At 43.9% G+C, this 23,053-nt stretch overlaps 2 protein-coding genes and 1 pseudogene across 8 annotated transcripts; 2 read left to right on the forward strand and 1 right to left on the reverse strand.

Moving 5' to 3' along the window:
• Positions 1 to 216: 216 nt before the first annotated feature.
• On the forward strand, positions 217 to 3,936 carry LOC109765768 (F-box/LRR-repeat protein 13-like; annotated as a pseudogene).
• Positions 3,937 to 5,596: 1,660 nt separating this feature from the next.
• Positions 5,597 to 7,617, forward strand: LOC109765741 (uncharacterized). 6 transcript variants are annotated; one of them, XM_020324533.4, is made up of 6 exons: positions 5,597 to 5,934; positions 6,045 to 6,141; positions 6,237 to 6,397; positions 6,474 to 6,827; positions 6,949 to 7,210; positions 7,312 to 7,617. In XM_020324533.4, exons 1-5 carry the CDS (start codon positions 5,740 to 5,742, stop codon positions 7,183 to 7,185), a joined length of 1,044 nt encoding a protein of 347 aa, XP_020180122.1. In that variant the 5' UTR covers positions 5,597 to 5,739; the 3' UTR covers positions 7,186 to 7,210; positions 7,312 to 7,617. The 6 variants fall into 6 exon arrangements, with proteins under 6 accessions (XP_020180122.1, XP_020180114.1, XP_073366994.1 ...); XM_020324525.4 differs by having other exon boundaries at positions 6,949 to 7,201; XM_073510893.1 differs by having other exon boundaries at positions 6,961 to 7,210.
• An 800-nt stretch (positions 7,618 to 8,417) lies between these two features.
• On the reverse strand, positions 8,418 to 18,140 carry LOC109765731 (RNA polymerase II C-terminal domain phosphatase-like 2). Of its 2 annotated transcripts, XR_006672429.2 has the most exons (17): positions 17,658 to 18,140; positions 16,936 to 17,406; positions 15,540 to 15,750; positions 14,869 to 15,026; positions 14,715 to 14,785; positions 14,520 to 14,625; positions 14,346 to 14,435; positions 13,969 to 14,017; positions 13,085 to 13,215; positions 12,944 to 12,997; positions 12,237 to 12,333; positions 10,289 to 10,497; positions 10,094 to 10,174; positions 9,825 to 9,989; positions 9,501 to 9,566; positions 8,994 to 9,067; positions 8,418 to 8,805 (listed from the first exon to the last, which is right to left on the reverse strand). XR_006672429.2 is itself a non-coding variant. In XM_020324510.4 (16 exons), the coding sequence occupies exons 1-16, from the start codon at positions 17,988 to 17,990 to the stop codon at positions 8,793 to 8,795; spliced, it is 2,214 nt and encodes a 737-aa protein (XP_020180099.2). In that variant the 5' UTR covers positions 17,991 to 18,140; the 3' UTR covers positions 8,418 to 8,792. The 2 variants fall into 2 exon arrangements, 1 of the variants encoding a protein (XP_020180099.2); XM_020324510.4 differs by lacking the exon at positions 9,825 to 9,989.
• Positions 18,141 to 23,053: the final 4,913 nt, after the last annotated feature.

Below are 23,053 nucleotides of genomic sequence, written 5' to 3' on the forward strand. Positions count from 1 at the left end.
GAAAAAAAAAAGAAACAGAAAAACCGGTAAAAGAAACAAAAAAACCGGTTCAGGGAACCTTCTAAAACCGGCTGGCGTTGTAGGTGCACCGGGCCGACCCATCGCGTGGCTGCTCGGTCGCTCGCCTGTGTGAAGCGCCGGCAGTTTGACGCAATGTGCGTCCAATAGGATTTTCCAAGAAATACTAGTACCGGCCGGGCCGAAGCGAGCGAGCAACACCCAAATTCCGGTTACTCTTTTTTATCTTTTCTCTCTCCGGTCCATCCATCGTCTTCCTTAGCCGGCGACTTGCCCAGGTTTTCCTCCCTCCCTCGGCGACTTGAGGAGTGTCCAGGTTTCCCCTCCCCCCTTCCCCTCTTTCTTCCTGGTCCCTTGATTCTTTTTGGTCGTGTCTTACACGGCTCGCATCTGAATACCGATAGGCCCGGAGTTTTTGCAGTAAATCGGTTGTTGCAAAATCGTATTGTCAGATAGTGTACTCAGATCGACTGGTATTTGGGAGCGACAGCTCTCAGATTTGTTTTGCACCCAACGTTGAGTCCTAGTAGTTGTTTGAGCTGGGCTTTTCCCAGCAATTACCATTGTACTGTATTCTTCAGGGTCGGTAAAGAAAATCTACTACAGTGTTATTAATGTGCATTCTCCTACTAGCATGCTCTGATGCATTACGGGCATTTGACCGTGTGCAAAGAAAAGTTCACGCTAATGGATTGGATTGGATGTTAATCAAACCACCGGCAACAGATGTTGAGATGGACCAAAGAGTTATGCGAAAATTTGATTATTTGGACCCTTCTGTGCTCATGTAAAAAAGGCCTCCTTTTGTGCTCGGCTTTCATGATAACATGATTACTTCATTGCAGATCTAGCAATTTTACTCCAGTGATGAAAACGAGTGCCCCCATGGTTTGTGGGCAGCGACCTAGGATTGATCGGCGTTCCGTAAAACCTTTGAAGACGACAAGATCCAAGGATCTTCAGCTTCACCATCTACCCACAGTAAGTTAATTTCTTGCATCTTTGTTAACGGGCAGTAGCTCGTGTACATCTTTCTTTTTCAGTGAAGGGTGATAATACTTGTTCCTCACACATTAATTAAGGTAGAACTGAGACTTGAACACACACGATATCTTTTTGGTGGCTCAAACACATTGAGGAGAGCCGCTGATCTGTTTTTCGATTCCTTCCTCAGGATGTACTGCGTGTTATACTATCACGATTGACTATGAAAGAAGCCGTGCGAATGAGCATACTATCTAGGAAGTGGAGCAGGCTTTGGAAATGCTACCCAAAGTTAGTGTTCACCCGAGCCACGATGCGTCGCAGTAACGCCACGACAGGCCCTGCAAAACCCTTGCGGACAAGGTTTATCAGGGGGATCAACAGCATCCAGCGACAGCTCAAGTCATCTAACCTGAACAAGTTTGTGGTCAAGTTTGCGCTTCGCAAAAGGCACACGCCGCACATTGATAGATGCATCAATTTCTGTGCCTCGTCGATGGCGAAGCATGTTGTTCTTGATTTATGCCCAGGGCCGAAAGGCAGTACCGACACAGATGACAAATACAGCTTCCCGCTGCATCTTCTCGGCGCCTCGGGTGGTTCTTGCGTGAAGTCTCTTAGTCTGGGGTTCGTCAATTTAACACTGCCTCCTGATCACCGTGGATTTGCAAACCTTAAGAAGCTCTCTAGAAATAGTTCACGTCACAGGGGATCTCGGGTGCCTGCTCCCAAAATGCGCTGCTCTTGAGTGGCTAAGCCTCACCAGGTGTAGACTGGACGAGCTAAGCATAGGTGAGGAGTTGAGCAGGCTCCATTGTTTGCAGGTCAAGTACTGTATGCTGCAGAAGCTGCACGTCCGAGCTCCAAACCTCACTATGTTTGTGTTCGCTGGTCGTGTGATACCTATATTGCTTGCTGAATCTGTGAAGATTTCGGAGGCGACGGTTGACTTGGCCACATCCTCGGACTGCTTCAATTATGTCTTCACTGATCTTGTCGATGCTCTTTCGCATGTTCCATCCCTCTCCATAGGCTTCCGAATTGAAACCAAGGTTTGTTCGTTGAACACTGGAAGGTGCCTGCCCTCGTGATCCAGCTTCCATTTCTTTGTGCTTTAATTTATGAGCAAGCCGTTGGCTCATTCTTGTTTCACTGCTGCCATGCTTGTCTTACAGGTGATAAATTTTGTGAAAAATCAGACCATGCTCACAAATCTGAGACGTCTGGTCCTGAAAATCGATATTGTTGGGTCGCCAGAAGTCACTGGTGGGATTCTTCGTTTGGCCTATCTGTTGGAGTTAGCCCCTGCTTTGGAAGAGTTAGTGCTCCATGTAAGTGATCTCACATTACCATGGAAAATTCTAAAATGATCTTGGGTGCATTTGGTCAGAAAACAAATGGAAGTTTGGATATTTTTGTGAGTGGAAAAGATAATGCTAGATGTGTAGTATTGAGGAATTGTAGGTGCATGTGCAATGTTTTGTGCAAATAATTGGCAGGGGCAATTTTGGTCCTAGGTTTACTACTTGCATCGGAGAATAACTTCATATACATATTTGTGTTGCATGCCAATGTGCTGCAACTTGATGAGTTTTTCACATTGGAAATGCATGGTATTCATAATTTCTTAGTAATAGATAGAAGTGGCTGGTTAGTCGATAATTCATCTCTGAGTCCAGGCTCATCTACTCTCTGTGAACAGTAAAATCATTAAAAATGACTAAAAAATCCTGATTTTTTGGTGGTGCAGATGACTGAATGCGTGATACCCGTGGCAAATTTTGTGAAGTTCGGACATTTGAGGAGCCCGTGGCAAAAAAGACCAAATGACCTCCGAACAGTGCAGAGTTTCAAACTTTCTTAGAGGCCCATTTTTTTTCTCCTGAGAGCTCTTCAAATCTCCAAACTATACCAAATTTGGCACAGACATCACGCACTCAAGCATCTTTCACCACAAAAAATAAAAATATATTTTATTATTTATTTTTAAATATTTCTAACGAATTTCATGTTCACTCCTGGGCTCATCTGAGCCCGGGAGCCAAAACGTCGCTTCCCTGGTTAGTATATTATATTATTTCCATGCTCGAATCTCAACAAGGTATCATATTGTGAGATTCTTCTGTCCAGATGAACCTAGATTTACCGTCAGATTTCTCAAAAATATATCCATTACTATGCTCTAGGTCGTATATTGGAGACTGTCTATTTGTTTAAAACGACATACAAAAAAGGAACTATACATCTATGATTTTTCCTGAAATTGTTTACACCGTAAATGTGCTAGTATTGAATTGTCTAGAACTCTAGGGTGCATGGAATGGATTTTTTTCCCCCCATCATCCACCTTCCGCTATATAAATTTCTCAAACTTGTCTCCCTTTCGCCATTTTCTTCTTTGCATTTTTCATGAACCATATGTGGGATTCCAAACACTTGATCCGTTTTGTTGGCTCTAAGTAGAATATTTTTCTGGTTAAGTATGTCTAACACACCAGTACAATCATGCAGATGCATTGTTTTGACTCTGCAATCGATGGTGAACCAAGAGAAGATGCCTACCGGCCACATCCCCATCGTCATCTCAAGACCATCAAAATGACGGGGTTCTATGGTTTACTTGGTCAGGTTGAGCTAGCACTCTACCTTCTTCGGAATGCGACATCCCTCGAGCGTATGATCATAGATCCGGTGGTGAGGAATAACTGGCCTATTCCACCAATGGGTGGAGCAAAGCAAAACATAGACCGGGGCACGTCGATTGCCCTCAATAAACTTTCGAGGCAAGAGTTCAGAAAAGTCCTTGACATTCTGTATTAAGGGGATATGAAACTATGTTGCAGGTGTGTTTTAAATTATTTGTTTTAAGGTAGGAGAAATGCCAATAGATGTTTGTATGAAGGAAGGAGCTCAAGGAAGGCCGTCCTTACCATCTGTCAGAGAAATAGGAAACTGAATCACACCTGTCTTTATTTATCTTGTGTTTATTAGACTAGATGGTAGGAGGGATACATGCTAATGCTAAGCCACGAACAACACGTCTGCATAATTTATTTATTTTCAAAAAGGGGAGGCCTCTGCATCAGAACGATGCATACGGCCAACTTAAATAATAAGCAAATAGGTTCAACAGAGGTCTTAAAGTCTCAAACAAAGGAAAAAAAAATGCTCACAAAGAACAGGAAAAAATAAGTAGACATAAAGCCACAACCGGCTGGCATAAGAAAGATAGGAAAACTAATTGCATATCCTATTACATGACCGCCATCCAAACCGGTTGAAAATAGCCCGTGCTACCATCTCTCATCGGATAGATCCAGTAACCAAACGCTCCCTGGCCTCCGTCGGAGTGAGTAGCGACCACATACGGATCACCGCAATGGCTCGGAAGATAACCTGCAAAAAATGAATATTTGTTGTTCTATTAAAGACCAAATCATTTCTGCAGTTCCAGACTGCCCAAAAATAAAGCACATACTCCTATGCGAATGTGTCTCGCTGTTTCGGAATCTATCCCGTTAAGCCACGTCTCAAATAACGTGCTGACAGAATTCGGAGGAGTAATGTTAAAGGCTATGTGTACCGACCGCCATAAAGTTTTTTGCCAACGGGCAGTCAAGAAAGAGGTGTTTGATGGATTCATCCCGATCACAAAAACTACATCTTGTAGGTCATGTCCAATTGCGTTTTGCCACGTTGTCCTTAGTTAAAATGACTTGTTTATGTACAAACCACATAAACCGTTATCATCATGTTAAAATGACACGTCTGCATAATGTTATCATCATACAAGTAATAAGGGGGCATCTCCAACGCTGGTTCATGGACACTGATGCCGGAGGCCCCATCCAATGCTGACCGCATACATTTCAGCAACTTTTTGATGAAATTTGTGTAAACACGGTGGATTTCATATAAATCGGACGACATTCATGTAGACACGTCGGATTTTCATTGTATTTAGAACATACAAAAAAAAACCTTTCCGACCCTAAACCTATCCTACAACGGCCGCCGGCGTCCAAGCCCTTGTTATTCCCTTCCTGGGACCGCCTCCTCCATCCGTCGTCTCCGTGAGCACCGGCGATAAGACCGGTGAAATCTGCAGTCTCCGGCGAGGAAGAGGAGAACATGGGAGATGGACCGGCTCACATGGGACATAAGGATCTGTCGTCTCCCATGCCATACTCATCATTGGAGGAGTCTGCGCCTTGTCCGTCGCCAGTGGACGTGAGGTCCAATGAAAATGGTGGCGCCGGTGCTCTCGTCGTCCTACCGGGCCTCCCGAAAGTTCGTCGGCGGCGCGTACGAGCGTTGTTCTCGTCCGATTCGTGTAAAAAGATTCATGTGGTCCGATTCATGTAAAAAGATTCAAATCTTTTAAGCAATTGTTTTGGGGGTTCAAAATAAAGTGCTCCGTTGCCCCATGTTCTGAAAATCCGATTTAGTGAACTTTGTACTACTGCCAGTTGGGACTGACTTGGCGGCCTTTGCTTGCCACGCAAAGAACGGCGGGAGCTGACCGGGCCACTCGGCGCGCGCGGATCCAGACGCGAAACCAGGAGGGCCCCGCCCCCGCGGGCTAATTGCTTACCCAGCAGCAGCAGCCACACACACACCCGCGCCCGCCGCTCCCCAGAAACAAGCACGGCCGCAGCACAGTCAGCGTTCACTGTGCTGCTCAGCTGCCGCCCAGGCACTCTGCTCCCGAGGAACGCGCCAGGCGCCGGCGCCGCGATGGAAGCCGCGGCGGCGGCCGTGGCGTGCCGAGGAGGCGTGGTGCTCGCGCGGGCACGCCCCGGTCACCGGTCCCGGCGCCACGGCGTAGGCGCGGGAGCCGGACCCGCCGCCCGACGGAGGTTCCTCGTCGTGGCGTCGCTCGGAGAAGCCCCCTCCGCGCCCTCGCGCAGCGCCGTGGCGGTCGCGCACGAGGTAATTTGCTCCGAAACTCTGGCGCCAGTGCCTCACCGACTCTGCTCTGCTCCCGCACAATCACATCAGCTCTTCTCATCTCACATACGATATCCGTCGGTTCGGCGCAGATCGCGCAGGCCGCCGACGAGGACGTCGCCTCTGTCAGAGTTGTGCTGATGATGGCCGTCGGCCCAGCCTCGACCGCAATCCCGCCGCCCCCCGACGGTGAGCTCCACTTCCACTTCCACTCGTGCCTACAAATCCGGTGCGATTTATGGCGATCAGGAGACCCATTTTGACTGCCTGCCTGCCCTCGCCAGATCACGCGAACACGGTGCGCGTCACGTTCGTGCTGGAGAAGAAGTGCGCGTTCGGGCAGCGGTTCCTCGTCGTCGGCGACGACCCGGCGCTCGGCCTCTGGGACCCGGCCAAGGCGACCGCCCTGGACTGGTCGGCGGGCCACGTCTGGACGGCGAGGGCGGTAATCTCCCCTCCCATCCCAAGTCCCAACCAGCCACTCACATTCTTTCACTCTCACCATCTTTGGTCTGGGCTAGGATTTGCCAGCGAACAGGCTGGTCGAGTTCAAGTTCTTGCTGCAGGACCCCTCCGGCCACGTCCGCTGGCAGCACGGCGGCAACAGGGCTCTGCAGGTAACCGAGGCCTCCAACGCGTTGGTCGTGTACGAAGACTGGGACGACGCCGGGTGCCAGGAAGTGTCGGAGGCGGCATTACATCTGCCGATCGGAGCGGAGGAGACCGACGCGCTGCTGCTGGCAGATGATGGCCGGACCGACGACGGCGATCAGGAGACCTACGAGGGCTTCATGCATGCCGAGAAGGCACCTGCGGCTGCAGAAGCTTCCCTGCACGCGGAAACGACGTGGGTACATGGAATGAACCGGCCACAGGTCAAATGGATTCTCCAACTCTCATTTGGTTGATATATATATGATCATAAGACTGCTTCATCCTAGCTGCAGCCCGGCAACTTGATCTTGAACGATCACTACATGTTGTTTTGTGATGCAGTTTACCTTGCAGAAAGACGAGAAGATTCCAGAGGAGCTTCGCAGGAGAGCAAACATGGCGGCAGCACAAAACGGCGGCCTTGCTTCTGCCGGAATAAACGGCGACGACATCATCTTGTACGAGGAAGCTGCGAACAGGCCGGCCAGTATGTTCGAAAACGACATGGTCTGGATCGGGAAAGCCCTCCAGGGGTTGCTCCGGAACCTTGGTTTCCACATCGGCACAACAAAAACATGAAAAATAAGCATCCTGTGTACGTACGGTACAGATCATATAATGTTTTTTTTTTTTGAGGGATCATATAATGTTTCTTACTGTAGTTGAGAACCATTTTTCCTTTTCACGATGCATGCAACCCCGAAGGAATGAGATTGCCGGGAGCTGCAACGCAAACAGTCGCTGCACACTGTTGCCGGTAGGAACTCCTCCAGTGGAAGCTGTTAATATTGTTATCAGTGGTTTCGACTTCTTATCTACTACCTCCGTTCCAAAATAGATGACCCAACTTTATACTAATTTGGGTCATCTATTTTGAAACGGAGGAAGTAGTTACCAATGATAAGACTGAGATAATTCATTGTACAATATTTTTCATTGCAATATATATTAGTGATGGATGTAAGATAATACTTACTATTTTATCAACCATTGGCCACGCCCTTATACTCATCACGCAATAGCAACCGGAGTCTGCTCCTTGTTTGAAATAAGTAGATATACCTAAATATGAAGACCAATCACATATGGTTTGATGGTTACGAGGGTGGTTGTATCCCGGCACATCACGAATCAAACTTCAGTTTTGTCACATGTGCATCTTATAAAGATGGAATATTGTTTCAGATCTTATGATTGTGACTTCATCAATCTCAAGACTTGTAGACTAAGTCTCTCGAAAGTACTCATGGAGGTAGAATGTGCATGTCTTTGTATAAAGATGAGTATATGTGCGTGTATGCAGGCGTTTGTACTATGTTTCTAAAAGAAAATACTTAGATATGTACTGACAAATATTATTGCTAAGAGATCGCCTTTTAACTACTAAAAGAAGACAAGCATTTTTCTTCTAGGTTTTTTCTCCTTACCTCGTAATATAGTAGTGTACACGCCCTATAGTTTTGTGAGATATTATTATCCCAATGAGAGGTGCTTAGAGAAATAAATTAATTTTTAGTTTTGTGAGATATTATTATCCCAATGAGAGGTGCTTAGAGAAATAAATTGATTTTTAGTTTTGTGAGATATTATTATCCCAATGAGAGGTGCTTAGAGAAATGAAATCATTTTTTCTCAAGCATCGATGCTTATTTGTAGAGAATAGGTGCCTAATCAAGAGATAAGCACTAGTGCTTAAAAGAACCGATTTATTTTTCTATGCACCTTACATTGTAAGGACCTTAGAACAAGTTTTGCCTCATGTGCGATCCAAGACCAGCACAAGCACGACCGACAGAGAAGATCATCACCGCTTATGAACATATAAACTTTGAAATCAGCACGAGCATTCCAGTTTCAATGCCCCTGAACAATTTACAAGCAACCGCATCCGTCAGGTAAACAGTTACTATTCACGACTAATCCTACATTCCTACCTGTTTACAGCCAACTACGCCACAGCATCCTACCGAGATGACTACGGCTGCAGTTGTAGTTGCCCGGAGGCAAAATAGTCTACCAGAAGGTTCTCCGGCGAAGGTGGTCACAAGAGCACCACGTCCCGTTCTCCGTAATGCCATTTCCAAAAGTTGCCTGTCCGAAGGCTAAAGGTGTGCTGATAGCCAAGGGATTGATTTCACATTCCGCGTTCTTTCAACTCGTTTGGTTGGGGCCAGAGGGTGAAGAAATCAACTGCTGCATCTGCAACAAATATAGAAATAACAGAATTTGTAAGATGGCACTGTTATTTCGAAAACAATTAGCATCTCAGAAAGCAAAACTGGTTCTAGCACTAAAACTAAGTACTACACACTGAAACGAATGCTAGGTTAACTCGAAAAAAGAAATGCTAGGTACCCAGAGCATACTCTTCTACGAACAATAATTACCTTATTGGTCTCAAATGCTTCTTAATCTGTGGGTCAGTGGTTGTTTTCAAAAACCTCAGTGCCTCTTCTGCCGCCTGAAACAACATAATGTCCCAAAAAACAGGGGACAACGTTTGTTAGAAGATGAGAAAGTCATCACTTAACCTAGTATAGTGGAGCACAAGAAAATAAACTAGATGAGCCATCCGATCGTGCAATATGCCATCATCTAAACGTACTAGTGAGTAGTGACTGAACCATCTGTGGAGTGGGCCCCCAATAACTGGGCATACACTAAAATTCTAGGTAGAAGGTTGCAAATATTTCAACCTACTCCCAACTTATACCAGGTTTTATGTCCAACAACAGAATGTCATCTAGACATATGGATACAATGCACAATCTTTGAAATACTGCAGATGTCATATTGTGCCATATCAGTGCTGCAAAAATACTTTAATATGGCAAGGGCACAAAAGCATAAAAATGCCACGAACAAAAAGGGCAGACCACTAGGAAGTATGGTACCTGAAGCTTCGCGAAATCTTTGTTCACACCAATACCATTCCCAAGAATCTGTCCTGCTAGTTCAACCTTCAAAAGATAACAACAACTGCAATGTTAGTTGCATTAACAAGCTCACAGAAGGCACATTTATTGTACATACAAATGCTGATTAGAGACTATCAAAATCAATTTGGTTTACTATAGACTCACTGGGAAGTATAATTTTCAAGTAAGGATTAAAATATTTAAAGTTTGAAGGCATGGCAATCAGGTGGAACCAACAAATAAAAAGCAGTATAAGCCAGGTTGAAAGAAAGTTGGAATCTGAAACCGGTTTGGTCCAACTTTGAAGACACCAGTTTGTTTCAGTGAAAAGGTCGTCAGCCTTCTGGCTTATACTGCAACCCTTTAGCAGACCCAGCGGATCATTTACCAATACTGGCAGCACCCACCGGCGTCCAGCCAAAGACAGGTACTGGGCACAGCCGCACAGATGAGAACTGGTCACAACTGTAACACTCAGGTACATTGCAGTATAAGCCAGAAGGCCGACAACTATTCTTGTAGAACTTTATAATAGCGAGAATATATTAAAAGCTATTAAAGTTAGTAACCTGGAAATGGTATTCTTCATTGGTTGCTGAGACAGGATTCCGGACTTGATCTCGAAATACTACATGTTGATCCTCCAAGCACTAGAGGCAGTGAAAGCACATTAGAATTCAATGAGGCAAAGAATAAGAGTACATCACATTTAGAAGGTACAGTACATCAGAAATTGAAATATCAGGTGTAGCATCATGTCTTACAAGTTCTCTAATAAGACTTAATACAGAGGGCAACCTATCCACATTTGAATGATCCTTCTGTTCTGATTTACTTCCAGATGGTTCTTGCATGGCAGTATCACCATCTGAATCCAGATCGTCTTCCAGAAAGCCATTTCCATTCCTAGAAGACTTGCTTGTGTCTTTGTTAAGAACTCCAGCAATAGGAGCAACATATGACAAGTAATTGCCTACATGTCAGTCAGCTCAGAGAATTTAGGAGAAAACAAATTTCTAGTCAATGAACTAGAGCAAAGAAATATTCAGTGTATTGCACTATGGAACATTGAACTCGTCGTACTGGTTCAAGTAGGTTACCAAACTACAAAAATGTATGTTTGCGTCACCAAAAACATTCATGTGAATGATGAATCAATGAAGGTCATTTAATAATGCCAGCCTGGTTATAACAATGACATGCAGTGCAACCGAGCCAAAAGACACACAGGACATTCCAACACAGAAATAACACTAAAATAATCTACATAGTGGACGGGTCAGGCTGCAAATACCTCCCTCCCCACATGTCTGTCCATGGTTAAATTAAGAAGATACGTATTGCTTAGTAGACCCAAAGTCACCAACAGACACCACCAACCTTTTCCCACCCGAAGTGCAGGAACCTGTGCGGTGAATATGAAACTGGTGACGGAAATCCAGGAACCCCCAGCCAAGTTGGGTGTTTTGCAACCACCTCCAACATTAATGCATCATAAGCAGGCCCAACCTTCCAAATCAACCAGATGTGAGGTGAGAGCAACGTGTCTGGCTTTGTCATGTCCAGAGGTTCGCCAGATGTGAGATGAGAGCGATGTGTCTGGCTTTGTCGTGTCCGAAGGTAGGCATGATGATGAGGTAAGGGACAGGGGAGTTCGTGCGTGGGGCACAGGGTTTGGAGATACGGCGGAGTCAGCACAACGATAAGGAGTGTTTGGGGGGGGCACTGGAGTACCTCCGTGTGCCAGTGGCATTGCCATATCATCATCCTAACCGGGTTGGCCACTAATTGACCTTCAGATATTCACTTGAACGCCTTTTGTGGCCTAAACATGCATAGCGGGAGTATGGTGACCTGGTTGGATCAATGTCAATGTGACAGGTCTGCTGACCTGCAGCGTGATTTACTCGCAAATTTTGTATACAAAATGCTCAAAAGTAAGCAGTCATTGTTGTTACTGGAAAATCCATACATGAATTGTAATGCAAAGCTGAAAAGTGAACATGCTAGGACCTGTCTATGCTACTTAGTGAGTAATAACCCAATCTGCCTTCATTCACCAGAAGAGTGAATGATGCTTGAGCAGCTCTCTAGCAGTTACTTACTATAAAATTAGTTTGGTGCCCATGCTGGTGGTGTTAAGAACTTAAGATACAGGAAGTTATTTCCTTATGGTGGTATTAAGATATATAGAGTTCATTTTCCATGTCCCTACGCATTCATGTTAGCAAGACCAAGGTGGATGGCTCATTAGAAATAGCCAAATGTGGTAATTGGTTTATTAGTGAAGGATTTCTTGGAAATTCACTGAGCTGTGTGTGTGTGTCCACAACTACCATTTTTGGTGATCTTGAAATATGCAAGGGACATATGCACCCATTTACCAGTATTGAGCACAAACAATGAAACTCATCACCAGCTTTTTATTATGTTGCATAGGAGTGCAATTTGTGCGCTTGGTTTGCACTCTGGAAGACAGGCTAATGTGCATGTGCACCAGATATCCTGAATGATGAATAAGTCAAGATCTCCCTACAGGATGTTTTCCATAGAAGCAGTAGAGCAAAGGACATCATTTTAGTCATTTTATTTTCTCAGGTACACTCTCCAACAATAGAAGTTGAATGAATGCAAAGATAGCAATAGGGAAACTAAAATGATTCTTGTGCTGATGAGCTTGCGTAATTCAAGACGTAAAGAATATACACTCACTTTGCAAATTTTGGAGAGCTTTTTCAGCAGCTTGTACTTGAGCTTCATCCCTTGTTTTTCCAATGCCATTTCCAATTTTTTCATTACTAAATAGAACCTGGAGAAGCGCATGTACAATGAAGGTGAAAGAAATAAGCAGAAATTTGGCAACATTGATTAAGTCTTAAGACAGCAAGTGGACAAAGAAAGCTAATTGAGTTCCTGTCAAATTAAAAGCTAATTCAGAGCAGCCCAAAATAAGGTGGAATCTTGGACAGATTAGGTTCAATCATTAGCATCTACTCCCTCCATGTATGTAGGGCAGATTAGGTTCCACTAGGGAAAGGCTTTACAGACTCCATCAAAATACATGGTTCATATTATACAAAATCACAATTACCAGTAAGTACTTTTGAAAACAAATCTAATGATACCAATTTTGTGTCGTAAAGCCACATATTAACAAAGTAATTCTTAGGGGTTAGTGAAACCTAATATGCCCTACATACAGGAATGGTGGAAGCATTATTGAACATCTGGATGATCATCAGATCATCATGAACCAAACCACTAGAATAAAATTAAGGTTTGAGTATTAAGGTAATATAGTCCATTATCTCCTGAATGGATATTTGTCATGGTCTGGGCTCTTGAGTACAGATTCAAACCAGGTTGTTGGCAAAATAATTTGGTATTACTGTAATCAGTTACAAATGCGAAACACCAACCTCAACGGAAAATTGCGTAATTTTGCTGGTGCTTACAGTCGACCTAAACTCCACCTATATGAAGCAAGAGAAGGGAATTAATTCAAAAAGTCAAGAACAGGAAAGCCAAACATACACCAAAACATTAAGGAAACAGCAAACCTTCGAGTTGCATAGTCGTCCAATCTCTTGCAATACCGTGACAAACAAAGAAGGGACAATTGCCATTGAGCCCCCATTGGGTTGCACATTTGAACTACCTACAGTTCCCCGGATTGGCACTCGTGCATCATCTACACCAAAAGGTTGGCATAGATTCCATTTCAGAATGTATGCAGTGAAATAAGGTACTAATTCCATTTCAGAATGTAGATTGTATTTTGACTATCCAAGTATGAGCTTTGACCATTAGTTTATTGACAATAGTTCTTAATGGTTGCAAAATCGCAATCATAAGAAAATACCTTTGAAGATGAATCCTATAGTATCAATTTCTTGCAACATAGCCCACATATTATTTGATTAGTTAGTGGTCAAAGTTTGAATTTGGGTAGTCAAAATACACCTTACATATTGAAATAGAGTGATAACAGAACTACTTGAAAATTGAAATGCATAACGATTGGTGCTCCCTCCGTAAAGAAATATAAGAGCGTTTAGATCACTACACTAAACGCTCTTATATTTCTTTACAGGGGGGGTATGAAAGTCAGATGAGCAGATTCCTTAATATGCTTAACAAGATGGCTCTGAACTTGTACATGCACTCCTTTCTTTCTTTTTCATTCTTATAATAAAATGTTATTGTGGGTTCCCATTCCTGGTTCCTAAAAACTAAATTACTAACTGAAGTCACAACTCCGAAATTTGAGTAAATATAAATATAAGACAATATTTAACTGACCATTTGACAGTACAGTAATCTTTCCTTGGCAAGAAAATGTATATCCTCAAAATGAAAATACCAGACTAATACAAGACGAGGAAAGGCCAGCAGGAAAAAGTCCAAAGATAAGTGACCAAAATAAATACAGTATTAGAAGTACCTGATGGACGGATTGATGACGATGTCTGTTTTTGGTCCGCCTGGTATGCCTGAAATAACATTTCACCTTCATCCTTAAAAGTTCATTCCAAATTAAGAGCTTAATAAGGTTCATTAGTCCAGTTTGGACTAATGTTCTTAAATAAATAAATATGGTCCAAGCTCAAGCCAAAGTAGGGCTTACTTTATTTTCGAATGTCACAAAAGGTAGGTTTTATTGATAATTAAGCAAGCAGCATTGGAGCAATCATATGATGCCACAGAACAGTGCTTACCCATAGCAAATATGGCATCATTAGCCCATTTGCCGTAAGTAAAAGAACAAGAAAAGGTTTCCTATCAAACCAATTAAAGCAGAAACATCGCATCAAAGCTTACCCGCCCATTCAATCTCTTCTCTACTTCAGCTCCACTCATACCCTCAGGTATAGGGGCAGGATCTTTATTGCTTTGTGGAAAATTAGGGTCCTGGAAAGGAATTAGCAGACAGCATAAAGCTTCAAACAACATAAATGCTGTACATATACGACATGAAAGTATCAAGAACATTACCTCGCAGACTAAGTAGTCACCGACATCTGGAGCATAGGGAAGATCCAGTAACTCATTTTCGTGCAATAGTTCAAATACTTTCTTCAATAGATTTTCATCAAATTCCCTTTTTATCAAATCAGAGATAATATTAAAGCTGTAAGTATGATATCATCAGAATGCATAGATTGTATCTCAATAACGATTTATACCAACCTGAAGAAACCACCACGAACATTGCAAGCAACATTTCTTGCAACACAAAGAACTGGAACAGCGTTTGCCATCTAAGATATGCAAGGAATTACACACATCATTCCAGCACAGCAATAATGTTCAACAGAGAACATGTAAGCAACAAAAGAAATACCTCGGCTTGTGGGGCATAGTATGGAGCATAGGCAGGGACGACATGAACTCGATGCTGATCTTTCTCATCCCAAACTTGCAGCCTATCATCAATCACCATGGCCATCTTTGGATGGCATCCTCCGTCTCTAAAAACATGCTGCAGGGACTTCTTGGAACCTGTCAATGAGTAAGATAAGTGGCTAAGCAGGTGAAATTATAACAAACATGATCAAGAGCTGAACATGAGGCTATAGGAAGTAAAGATTGTACCATTCCATCCACACAATGGTGGAAACTAGCAGTTTAACTGGAAACAAGAATACAGACAATGTAGCACTAACAAATCGAACTACTCAAGTATTACCTTATTTGAGTTCATAACTTATAACCGTACAAATAAAATACAATACAACTGAAGCAAGCAAACTAAACACAACTATATGTACACACAACTTCGCGTGTCTGCAAATCAAGCAGTAGCACCATCATTATAACAATCAACATTTTGGAAATCATTATGCAAAATTTCTTGGTACTTCTAAAAATGTAGACAAGGCATACATTTGGATTGGGCATTCTACAATGGCTAGATTGTGTTAACGATGATGTTTATAGAACCGAACAATGCTGAGACAGTAGAGCACTGCACAATAGCTCGAAAAATTAAATGTCAAACTCTTGAAAACTCACCTGCTTTTACACATACTACACGATCTGAAAGATTATTCAAGCTGATCAAATTGGCTTCTGGATCAAGAAGTCTCCATATCTCAAGAGCATAATCTCTTTCAGCCATTGTACACACATAGACCTCAAATCTTTTGCGTCCCTTGGCAGTTAGGTAACTTCTCAAATCCTCCCAGGCAGGCCTTAGCTTCACAAAAACACTGGTATCGCGAATCTACGTGCAATATAACAATGAAATGGGTAAGAGGATTAGTAAAAGGAAAACAAAGTGCAAAACGCTGAGGCAACTAAAAGAATAAAATATAATCAATATCTTTATTCTGATGCATCAGAATATAAAAGTTTGTGGAGAAATTAATGTCGACCCCATATCTGTATCAATATTTAAAGACCCAAAGGGGCAAGATCCAACTAATCTCGGCCATCAATTCATGTGAATCCGACGACCAAGATTGCTTCAATGGTGTGCGCTCAACATGTTTAGCACGCAATAAATATTATACCAAATATCAATATTAGCAATAGTCACATAATTATCATATAATTAATATCTTACCTAATATCAGCACGCAATTAATATTTTACCAAACATCCCTCAAAAATATATTCTACCAAATATGAACGTACATTGCACGTACGCACTTACTATTTTAATCAAGAGCCCGTATCATGAGAGCCAAGTAATATGCAAACTTCAATAATAGAACATAAAGGTTTTTTGCTGAAGGCTGCATATATATACAATGCTAACTGCATTATGTGTTTGCTGCCTAGATTCTAGATCAAAGGCCTAACATTAGGCTGCCTAAAACTCGTGCTGCTTAGTACTTGTTACCATCCCTCAGGTTGTTAACTCATTGCTATATTTGCCGAATATGCAACACATCCTGCATACAAAGAGTGTTGCAATTTTTGCAACCAAATAATTCATAAATGCCTAAGCATGTACTACCTTTGAACGTCGTATATTTTGGAATGGAGGTAGTAAATAATGAACTTGAGCATGCACACTTTTACTCAGAAGATCAAATATTGCAGCAATTTTACAATACATATACAAAAATAATAATGCTAGAAATCATCCATGGCCACACAACCGAACATAACAAGTCAGGTTGTACCAGACAAATGGGAACCCACCTATATACTCCCTCCTTCCCATATTAATTGACGCTGAAATGGATGTACCTATACGTATTTCACTGCTAGATACATCCATTTGAGTGTCAATTAATATGGAACGGAGGGAGTATCATTTTCTCCAACAATGGCATAGGTTAAAATGTAAATATATTCTACCTCCATAGTCATCCCGTCCCACCCAAAAGAAAATCAGCAGCAAAAATTCAGTGATATAAGAGCAGCAGAACAGATACTACCAAGGTTAACTAAGTCGTACCTCTGGATTGATGCGGGTCAGAATAGCATTCCTCTCCGGCAACCTGATTACAGGTCGAACAAGACGCTCCTGGACACCAGGCATAGGCTGAACCTCCTCCTTCTGGGTGCCAACAATTCTGCCATTGTCTGTAACAGTATCTGTGTCAATGAACTCCTTGAGAAGCTCCCTGTCCTCAATATACCGCTTGATTTCTGCAGACATCCCCGCTACCCTAACAGGGTCATCCTCAATGTCCATCCTACGGGAAAGCATCTCGATCCGGCTCTCAAAGGACCTCATCGTGTTAGCGACGATGAGGGTCTCATCAAGATCAAACACAATAGCAAGGCAGCGGAGGTTGAGCATCCCAACGGACGCTGCATAGAGCCCAACGCGCACAGAGCAGCACCAGAAGCACGGTACCTTCTCCACCTTGCTCGGCATTGCCACCAGGTGCAGCTCCTCGTCTCCGACCACCACCACCGCGCTCTACACAACCAAAAGGAGGACACAATTTTACAAACCCTCTCCCAAATCTACCCAACGAAATTGTACACCCTAAATAATGCGGAGAATGCTTCAATCCCTAGTGAACAACCCGCGATTCAGTAATAATGGAGTGAATAACATTCAGCGGACGGTCGCTGATTTCGCTTCGATTTGAAATGGGCGTGACGGGCAGGCATACTGATTGCTTGTACGGAAACGAAACGGCGGGTGCGAGGCGAGGAGAGGCAAACCTTGTACTCGTTGAAGCAGGTGAGGTAGAGGCGGTGGAGGCTGGGGTGGGGAGGGAGCGGCTTGGCCTGGAGCTTGCAGCGCACGGAGAAGGGCGCGATGGTCTGCAGGATGGCGAGGGGCGGGCAGCGCTCGCTGGCCGGCGAGAGGTGGCTGATGCGGATCTCGTTGCTGGGGAAGGGCAGGGCGCCCTCGGGCCCGGGCTTGATCGGGAAGACGTCCGCCTCGCCGAGGAACACGTCGCCGTGGAACATCCGCATGCTGGCGGCCCTGCCGGGCGGGGCCGCCGCCGCGGAGGCGCCGGGCACGGGCAGCAGCGGGGAGGGGCGGAGCATCGCGGCGAGGGGGGCGGGGAATCGGAGGGGCCGGGGAGCGGGTGGGGGGATGGAGAGTGTGAGAAGCCCACGCCCGCCGTGTGCGCGCCCCCGCTTCGCCTCGGCGGACGCGGAGCCGCGGGTTTTGGTGTTTGGGGGAGGGGGCGGAGGGGAACTGGGCGAGGGGTGGCTCTGGGTGCGCTTATATAGAAGTTTCGGGGGCCGGGGAGGAGGAGGGTTCCGCCCGCTCGGTCCGGCCGCCGGGTCTGGGTCTGGTTCCGGTCGCTCGGACCAGGTCGGGTCGCGTGCCCTGCCGAGCCCGAGCCTGAGCCTGGGTGGGGGAGGGACGTCACTGTGTGGGCTTTGCGGTGCCGCGTGGGAGCCACTGGGACTGCCTCGCTTTCTTCTGACTTGATACACGTGGGCCATGGCCGCGCCTAACGGGATTCTTTTCTGTGTTTTTTCTTCTTCGTTATCCTCTCTGTTTCTTTTTCCCGTTCTTTTTATCCGTTGATTTCGTAGCGGACAGAGGAATCATGCGGCGATGGATAACGGGGCCGGGCCTTTTGGACCGGCCGGAGAGTGGGTAGAAAAGCTCTATTGTGCGGATAATAAACAGTTGATTTTTTTGTGGGGAATAAACAGTTGATATATATCTCTCTGTTCCTAAATAGAAGTCATTTTAAAGATGAAACCCTCCATGAGTTGTCATCTCGTCTCGTGAACATCCGGCTAGAGTTGTCCAAGCACTGTTGCTGTGAGTGAAACAAACGGTGCAGTGTTACAGTGCTGCGCTGTTGCGCTTCGCTACAGTCCAATACACTGCCAATCCCCTAAAAAAACAAAATACAGTGGCAGTCCGTAATATTGGTGTGACTGCTCGTACCGCAAGAAACTGCACGGAAAGAGTCATGGGCCAACAACGATTACGTGAGAGAAGGGAGAGGTGGTCTACTCCAGGCTGGATCGCTTAGCTGATCAGCGACGAAATTCAGTGGAGCCAAACAATCAGTTGTTTCATTTTTCTGCGTGTGACTGGACCCGGAGCGTGGTCAGCGATTGGTACTACTACCAAGTTTACTAGAACATGAACATGATGGCGCGCGTTGCCACGCCCATCCATATTTACATCGAATAATAAAATTATTTAGAAAACCCAAACAGTACAAATTTTTGGAAATTTTGAATAGTTTGTATGGGTACAAATATATGTGAGAGATACTCCCGTGATAGTTGTTCGAAGTGTTAAGCTATTACAGGTAAATAACAAAATAATCACAAGCAATGGTTGCAAGGTGCATCACGGTGGTGCGCGAGGACCATAACAAATGATAAAATGGACCGCGATACAGATGTATGATTCAGTTGAATTCTATCATACAAACCTTAAGTTTTTGGATAATCACTTAAACAATATTTTGAGTTGACTTGAGCGCCACTTTAAACCTCACAATGCATCAGTTACACACAGAAAAAGCTAAATCCAAATGCCATGCTATGGATTTATTTATGTCGTAGTGATCATGATTTGAGAAGTAAGAACCTCACAACCGATGGACTATTTTTCTGAGTCATCCTGGGGTGCATGGAGATGGTGCATAGATGGTCAACATGGGCCTTGTCAAATTAATCCTTCTAGGAAGGGAGATATACCTTTACCAATTTCATGTCATCCGGAGGAGTAAAGTAAGATTAGATTCAGATTTGTAATCTTGGGCAACTTGTTCAGCTAAAAATTACAGACATCTCATAAAATCACAAAACATACTTAACAGCCTGCCTTACAATTACCAAACTAAGCAAAAAACGTCTCCGGCTTCAACAATTGCCTGCAATACTTGCCGAAGAGAGAATCTAGGCCTCGAAGCTAAAAAAGAAGAAGCATAGATCAAGCAGTGTTAATACACAGCAGTTAAGATGAGCTTTTTTTTGCGGGGAAAGATGAGCTTCTTAACCAACTAATTCCTAAATCTTGAAAATGGAAAACAAGATTGATAAAACATAGGCACTCACCCCGCACTCAGCGTACCATGTAACACATTCAGGAGCAATGGGCTCAGCAATATGTACATTGACTTTCAGGAATTAATAGTGAATATGGACTCTACAGAAAAGAAAAGAAAAATACTTGCTGTAATAAATTGTGCCCATAATTTTTTCGTGAATAATACACCAAAATCTGAAAAATAAATTATAATATGAAACACAGAACTTGTTTTACTCACAACTGTAAACAAAGAGCACTCTGCAACTGAACATTTCATTTGTCAGAGTCTGATGGATAAAACAAGATGTTATTCCTAATATTATGCCATAAATCTACCATTAGCATGGTCATGAAAAAACTAAATCCTTAACTCAGAACTGTAAACATAGAGCACTCAGCAAGTGAACTTTTCATTTGTGAGAATCTGATTGATAAGACAACGATGTTATTCCTCATAGCATGGCACACATATCTACCATGCATTGGCGTGGTCATCAAAAAACTAAATCCTTAACTCGCTTGATCAACACTTGAACCACACAATAATCATACCAAGATGGTCTAAATTAGACACAAATCTCACGCAACCAGAATCAAATATAATCCTCACTTGGACAAATTCAAGGTAACATGAGATTGAAAAACAAAAACACATGTGCTTTCTACGGATCCAAGATAATAATTATAGCTATGTAGAATTGTATTATTCATAATTTCTGTAGCGATTCTTGGCCTTCCTCAGAAGGATCTTCTCACATAGGGACTAAAATCTAACTCGTTGTTCAATCAATAAAAACTGAACATGAAATACGAAGGAACAATCAGAATTCTTGGCCTTCCTCGGAAGGATCTTCTCACATAGGGACTAAAACCGAACTCGCCGTTCCATCAATAAAAAACTGAACATGAAATACGAAGGAACAATCAGATGGAGAGAGGGTGGGACTCGATCCTGGTATTTACCCGCGTCCGCTCCACTCGAAAGAGCAAAAGCGACAAGAAGGAACGCGATGCCTCCATCGCCACCCCGAAACCATCCAGCTAGTTTGCCTCCAGCAATTTCCAATAGTTTCTGCAAACAATAACAGTACTAAAATTACATTAGCGGTAAGCTGCTACCAGGCCGAGGAAACAAAGGAGAGCCAACCTATAGGCAACAAGAAATGGCTACGGGGGCAACAGGGAAGGAGAATCATAACCCATATATATAGAGTAACCAAGAGAAAGCAAGCAAACGTGGAGTAACACACCTCCCAGATGGCTGGACTGCCTCGCCATTATTCCGCCGCCGCCAGAGGATGAGCACGCGCAGCATCGGGACATATCGATGGATCGAGAGAGAGCACGTGGCAGGCCTCGTTTACTATGTTCTGATGTTCTGGGCCTATCTGCAGTTCTCAGGTCAGCCCGATTAAGGAGAGAGAATGCAGGTCAACCTGCGGAGCAGCGGCCCGGTTATGGTGGGCCGAGCGGGTGACGCGGTGAAAACGTGGAAACGTTGGTGGTGGGATGGACAGAAGAGATCTGGACCGTTCTTAAGAGGTATCCGACGGTTAAGAACGCCAAATCGCTGTAGGAGGTCGTAGGTAGCTTAGTTTTACTGTTTAGTAATGATTAGCAGTCGTGTAGTTCAGAATGGCACCATCATGCATGTCGTTCAATGCTCGGGCCCACCGTGCCAGTGATACAACCATGCAGGCTCGTCATCGAGAAATGTGCGGAGCTCACAAGGTAGCAGGCATCAAGTGCGAAGGACGCACACGAATTCAGTTCAGTTTCTAGTTTCTACACGCCTTGGTGCTACACGGTACGAACTCATCAGAACTGATCAACTGAGGGTAAATAGATGAACTGCAAAAAAACAAAGCGAGAGGGGGAATATGAGCACAGGAACCGTGGCTGGGGTTACAAGTTATGAGGAGAGGTGAAATTCCGAGTGTCAGAAAAATAATATTAGTGAGACTGACTAGAAAAGTACAAATTCTACACCCGAGAATAATGTATTATTCTCGGGTGTATTGAGCTGTTTTTGTTTTGGTACAACCGTATTGAGCTGTTTTTGTTTTGGTGCAAAATATGTCTAACCATATTTTCAAATGATTATAAATAATAACATTAGTTTGGACTACGTATCACGACAACATAAAGTGCGCGCATGACCATTTCACTTTGAGATTGGTCATAAACTTGTCGTGAATTCTTAGACAAAAAACATCTAACCTAATTTAGAATGGTAAGACTTACAATTACGCAAGGGTGTGATGACACATTCTTGTTGGCCACCGCTTTTGCGCGCCATGTGCCTTCATGGCCCCGCATCTAGTCTTTCCTTATCCTCTCCGGAGGAATCCGGTCCACATATTTTTCTTTCCCTCTCGGTCGCTTGTCTGCTTCTTCCTCAACTCTTCTTCTTCTCACTCTCCTCTCTTCTCAGGTCCACGTTAAATGCGATATCGAGGTAAACAAGTGACGTTACAAGGCTATGCCGATGTCACCCCCCCCCCCACACACACACACACAACCACCTCGGGGCCGCCATTGTTACAACCCGCTACCCGTTAGTTCAGTTTCTAGACGCCTTGATACTGCAAGGTAAATAGATGAGTTGCAATAAAAAACAGAGTGAGAGGGGGAATATGGGCACAAGAACCGAGGTTGGGGCTACAAGTTATGAGGGGAGGTGAAATTCCGCGTGTAGGGGAAAATTTAGAACAGTGAGATTGACAATAAAAGAACACATTTTACACCCGGGAACAATATGCTACTCACAACTCAGGTCGTACTAAGTTGCTCCTGTTTTGGTGCGGAATATGTATATCCATATTTTCCACCTATTCTTCCAATTAATTTTAAATAATGGCATGAGTTTGGAGCGACTACATAGCACACAGGAGACAACATAAAGTGCGCCCATGACCGTTTCGCTTCGGAATTACCCATAAATAAATATGTTGTAAATTCTCCAAACAAAAAACATCTAACATAATTTAGAATGGTAAGACTTACAACTGCGCAGGGGTTCAAAATAGGTAAATGTTTTCCCAAAAAAAGGTAAATGTTCGGAATTGCTGGGTGATGATGCACTCGTGTCGGCCAC

The sequence above is a fragment of the Aegilops tauschii genome, chromosome 3, assembly GCF_002575655.3.
Source record: "Aegilops tauschii subsp. strangulata cultivar AL8/78 chromosome 3, Aet v6.0, whole genome shotgun sequence".
In the NCBI taxonomy this organism is placed as follows: Eukaryota; Viridiplantae; Streptophyta; class Magnoliopsida; order Poales; family Poaceae; genus Aegilops; species Aegilops tauschii.

Excerpts from the sequence above, each read along its gene's own strand:
- LOC109765731 (XM_020324510.4), bottom strand. The coding sequence starts at position 17,990 with ATGCTCCGCCCCTCCCCGCTGCTGCCCGTGCCCGGCGCCTCCGCGGCG. Across the intron at positions 17,407-17,657 it reads CCTGCTTCAACGAGTACAAG|AGCGCGGTGGTGGTGGTCGG; the intron begins GTTTGCCTCTCC and ends TTGGTTGTGTAG. Across the intron at positions 14,786-14,868 it reads ACTATGCCCCACAAGCCGAG|ATGGCAAACGCTGTTCCAGT; the intron begins GTATTTCTTTTG and ends TGCATATCTTAG.
- LOC109765741 (XM_020324519.4), top strand. The coding sequence starts at position 5,740 with ATGGAAGCCGCGGCGGCGGCCGTGGCGTGCCGAGGAGGCGTGGTGCTC. Across the intron at positions 5,935-6,044 it reads CCGTGGCGGTCGCGCACGAG|ATCGCGCAGGCCGCCGACGA; the intron begins GTAATTTGCTCC and ends GGTTCGGCGCAG. Across the intron at positions 6,398-6,473 it reads ACGTCTGGACGGCGAGGGCG|GATTTGCCAGCGAACAGGCT; the intron begins GTAATCTCCCCT and ends GGTCTGGGCTAG.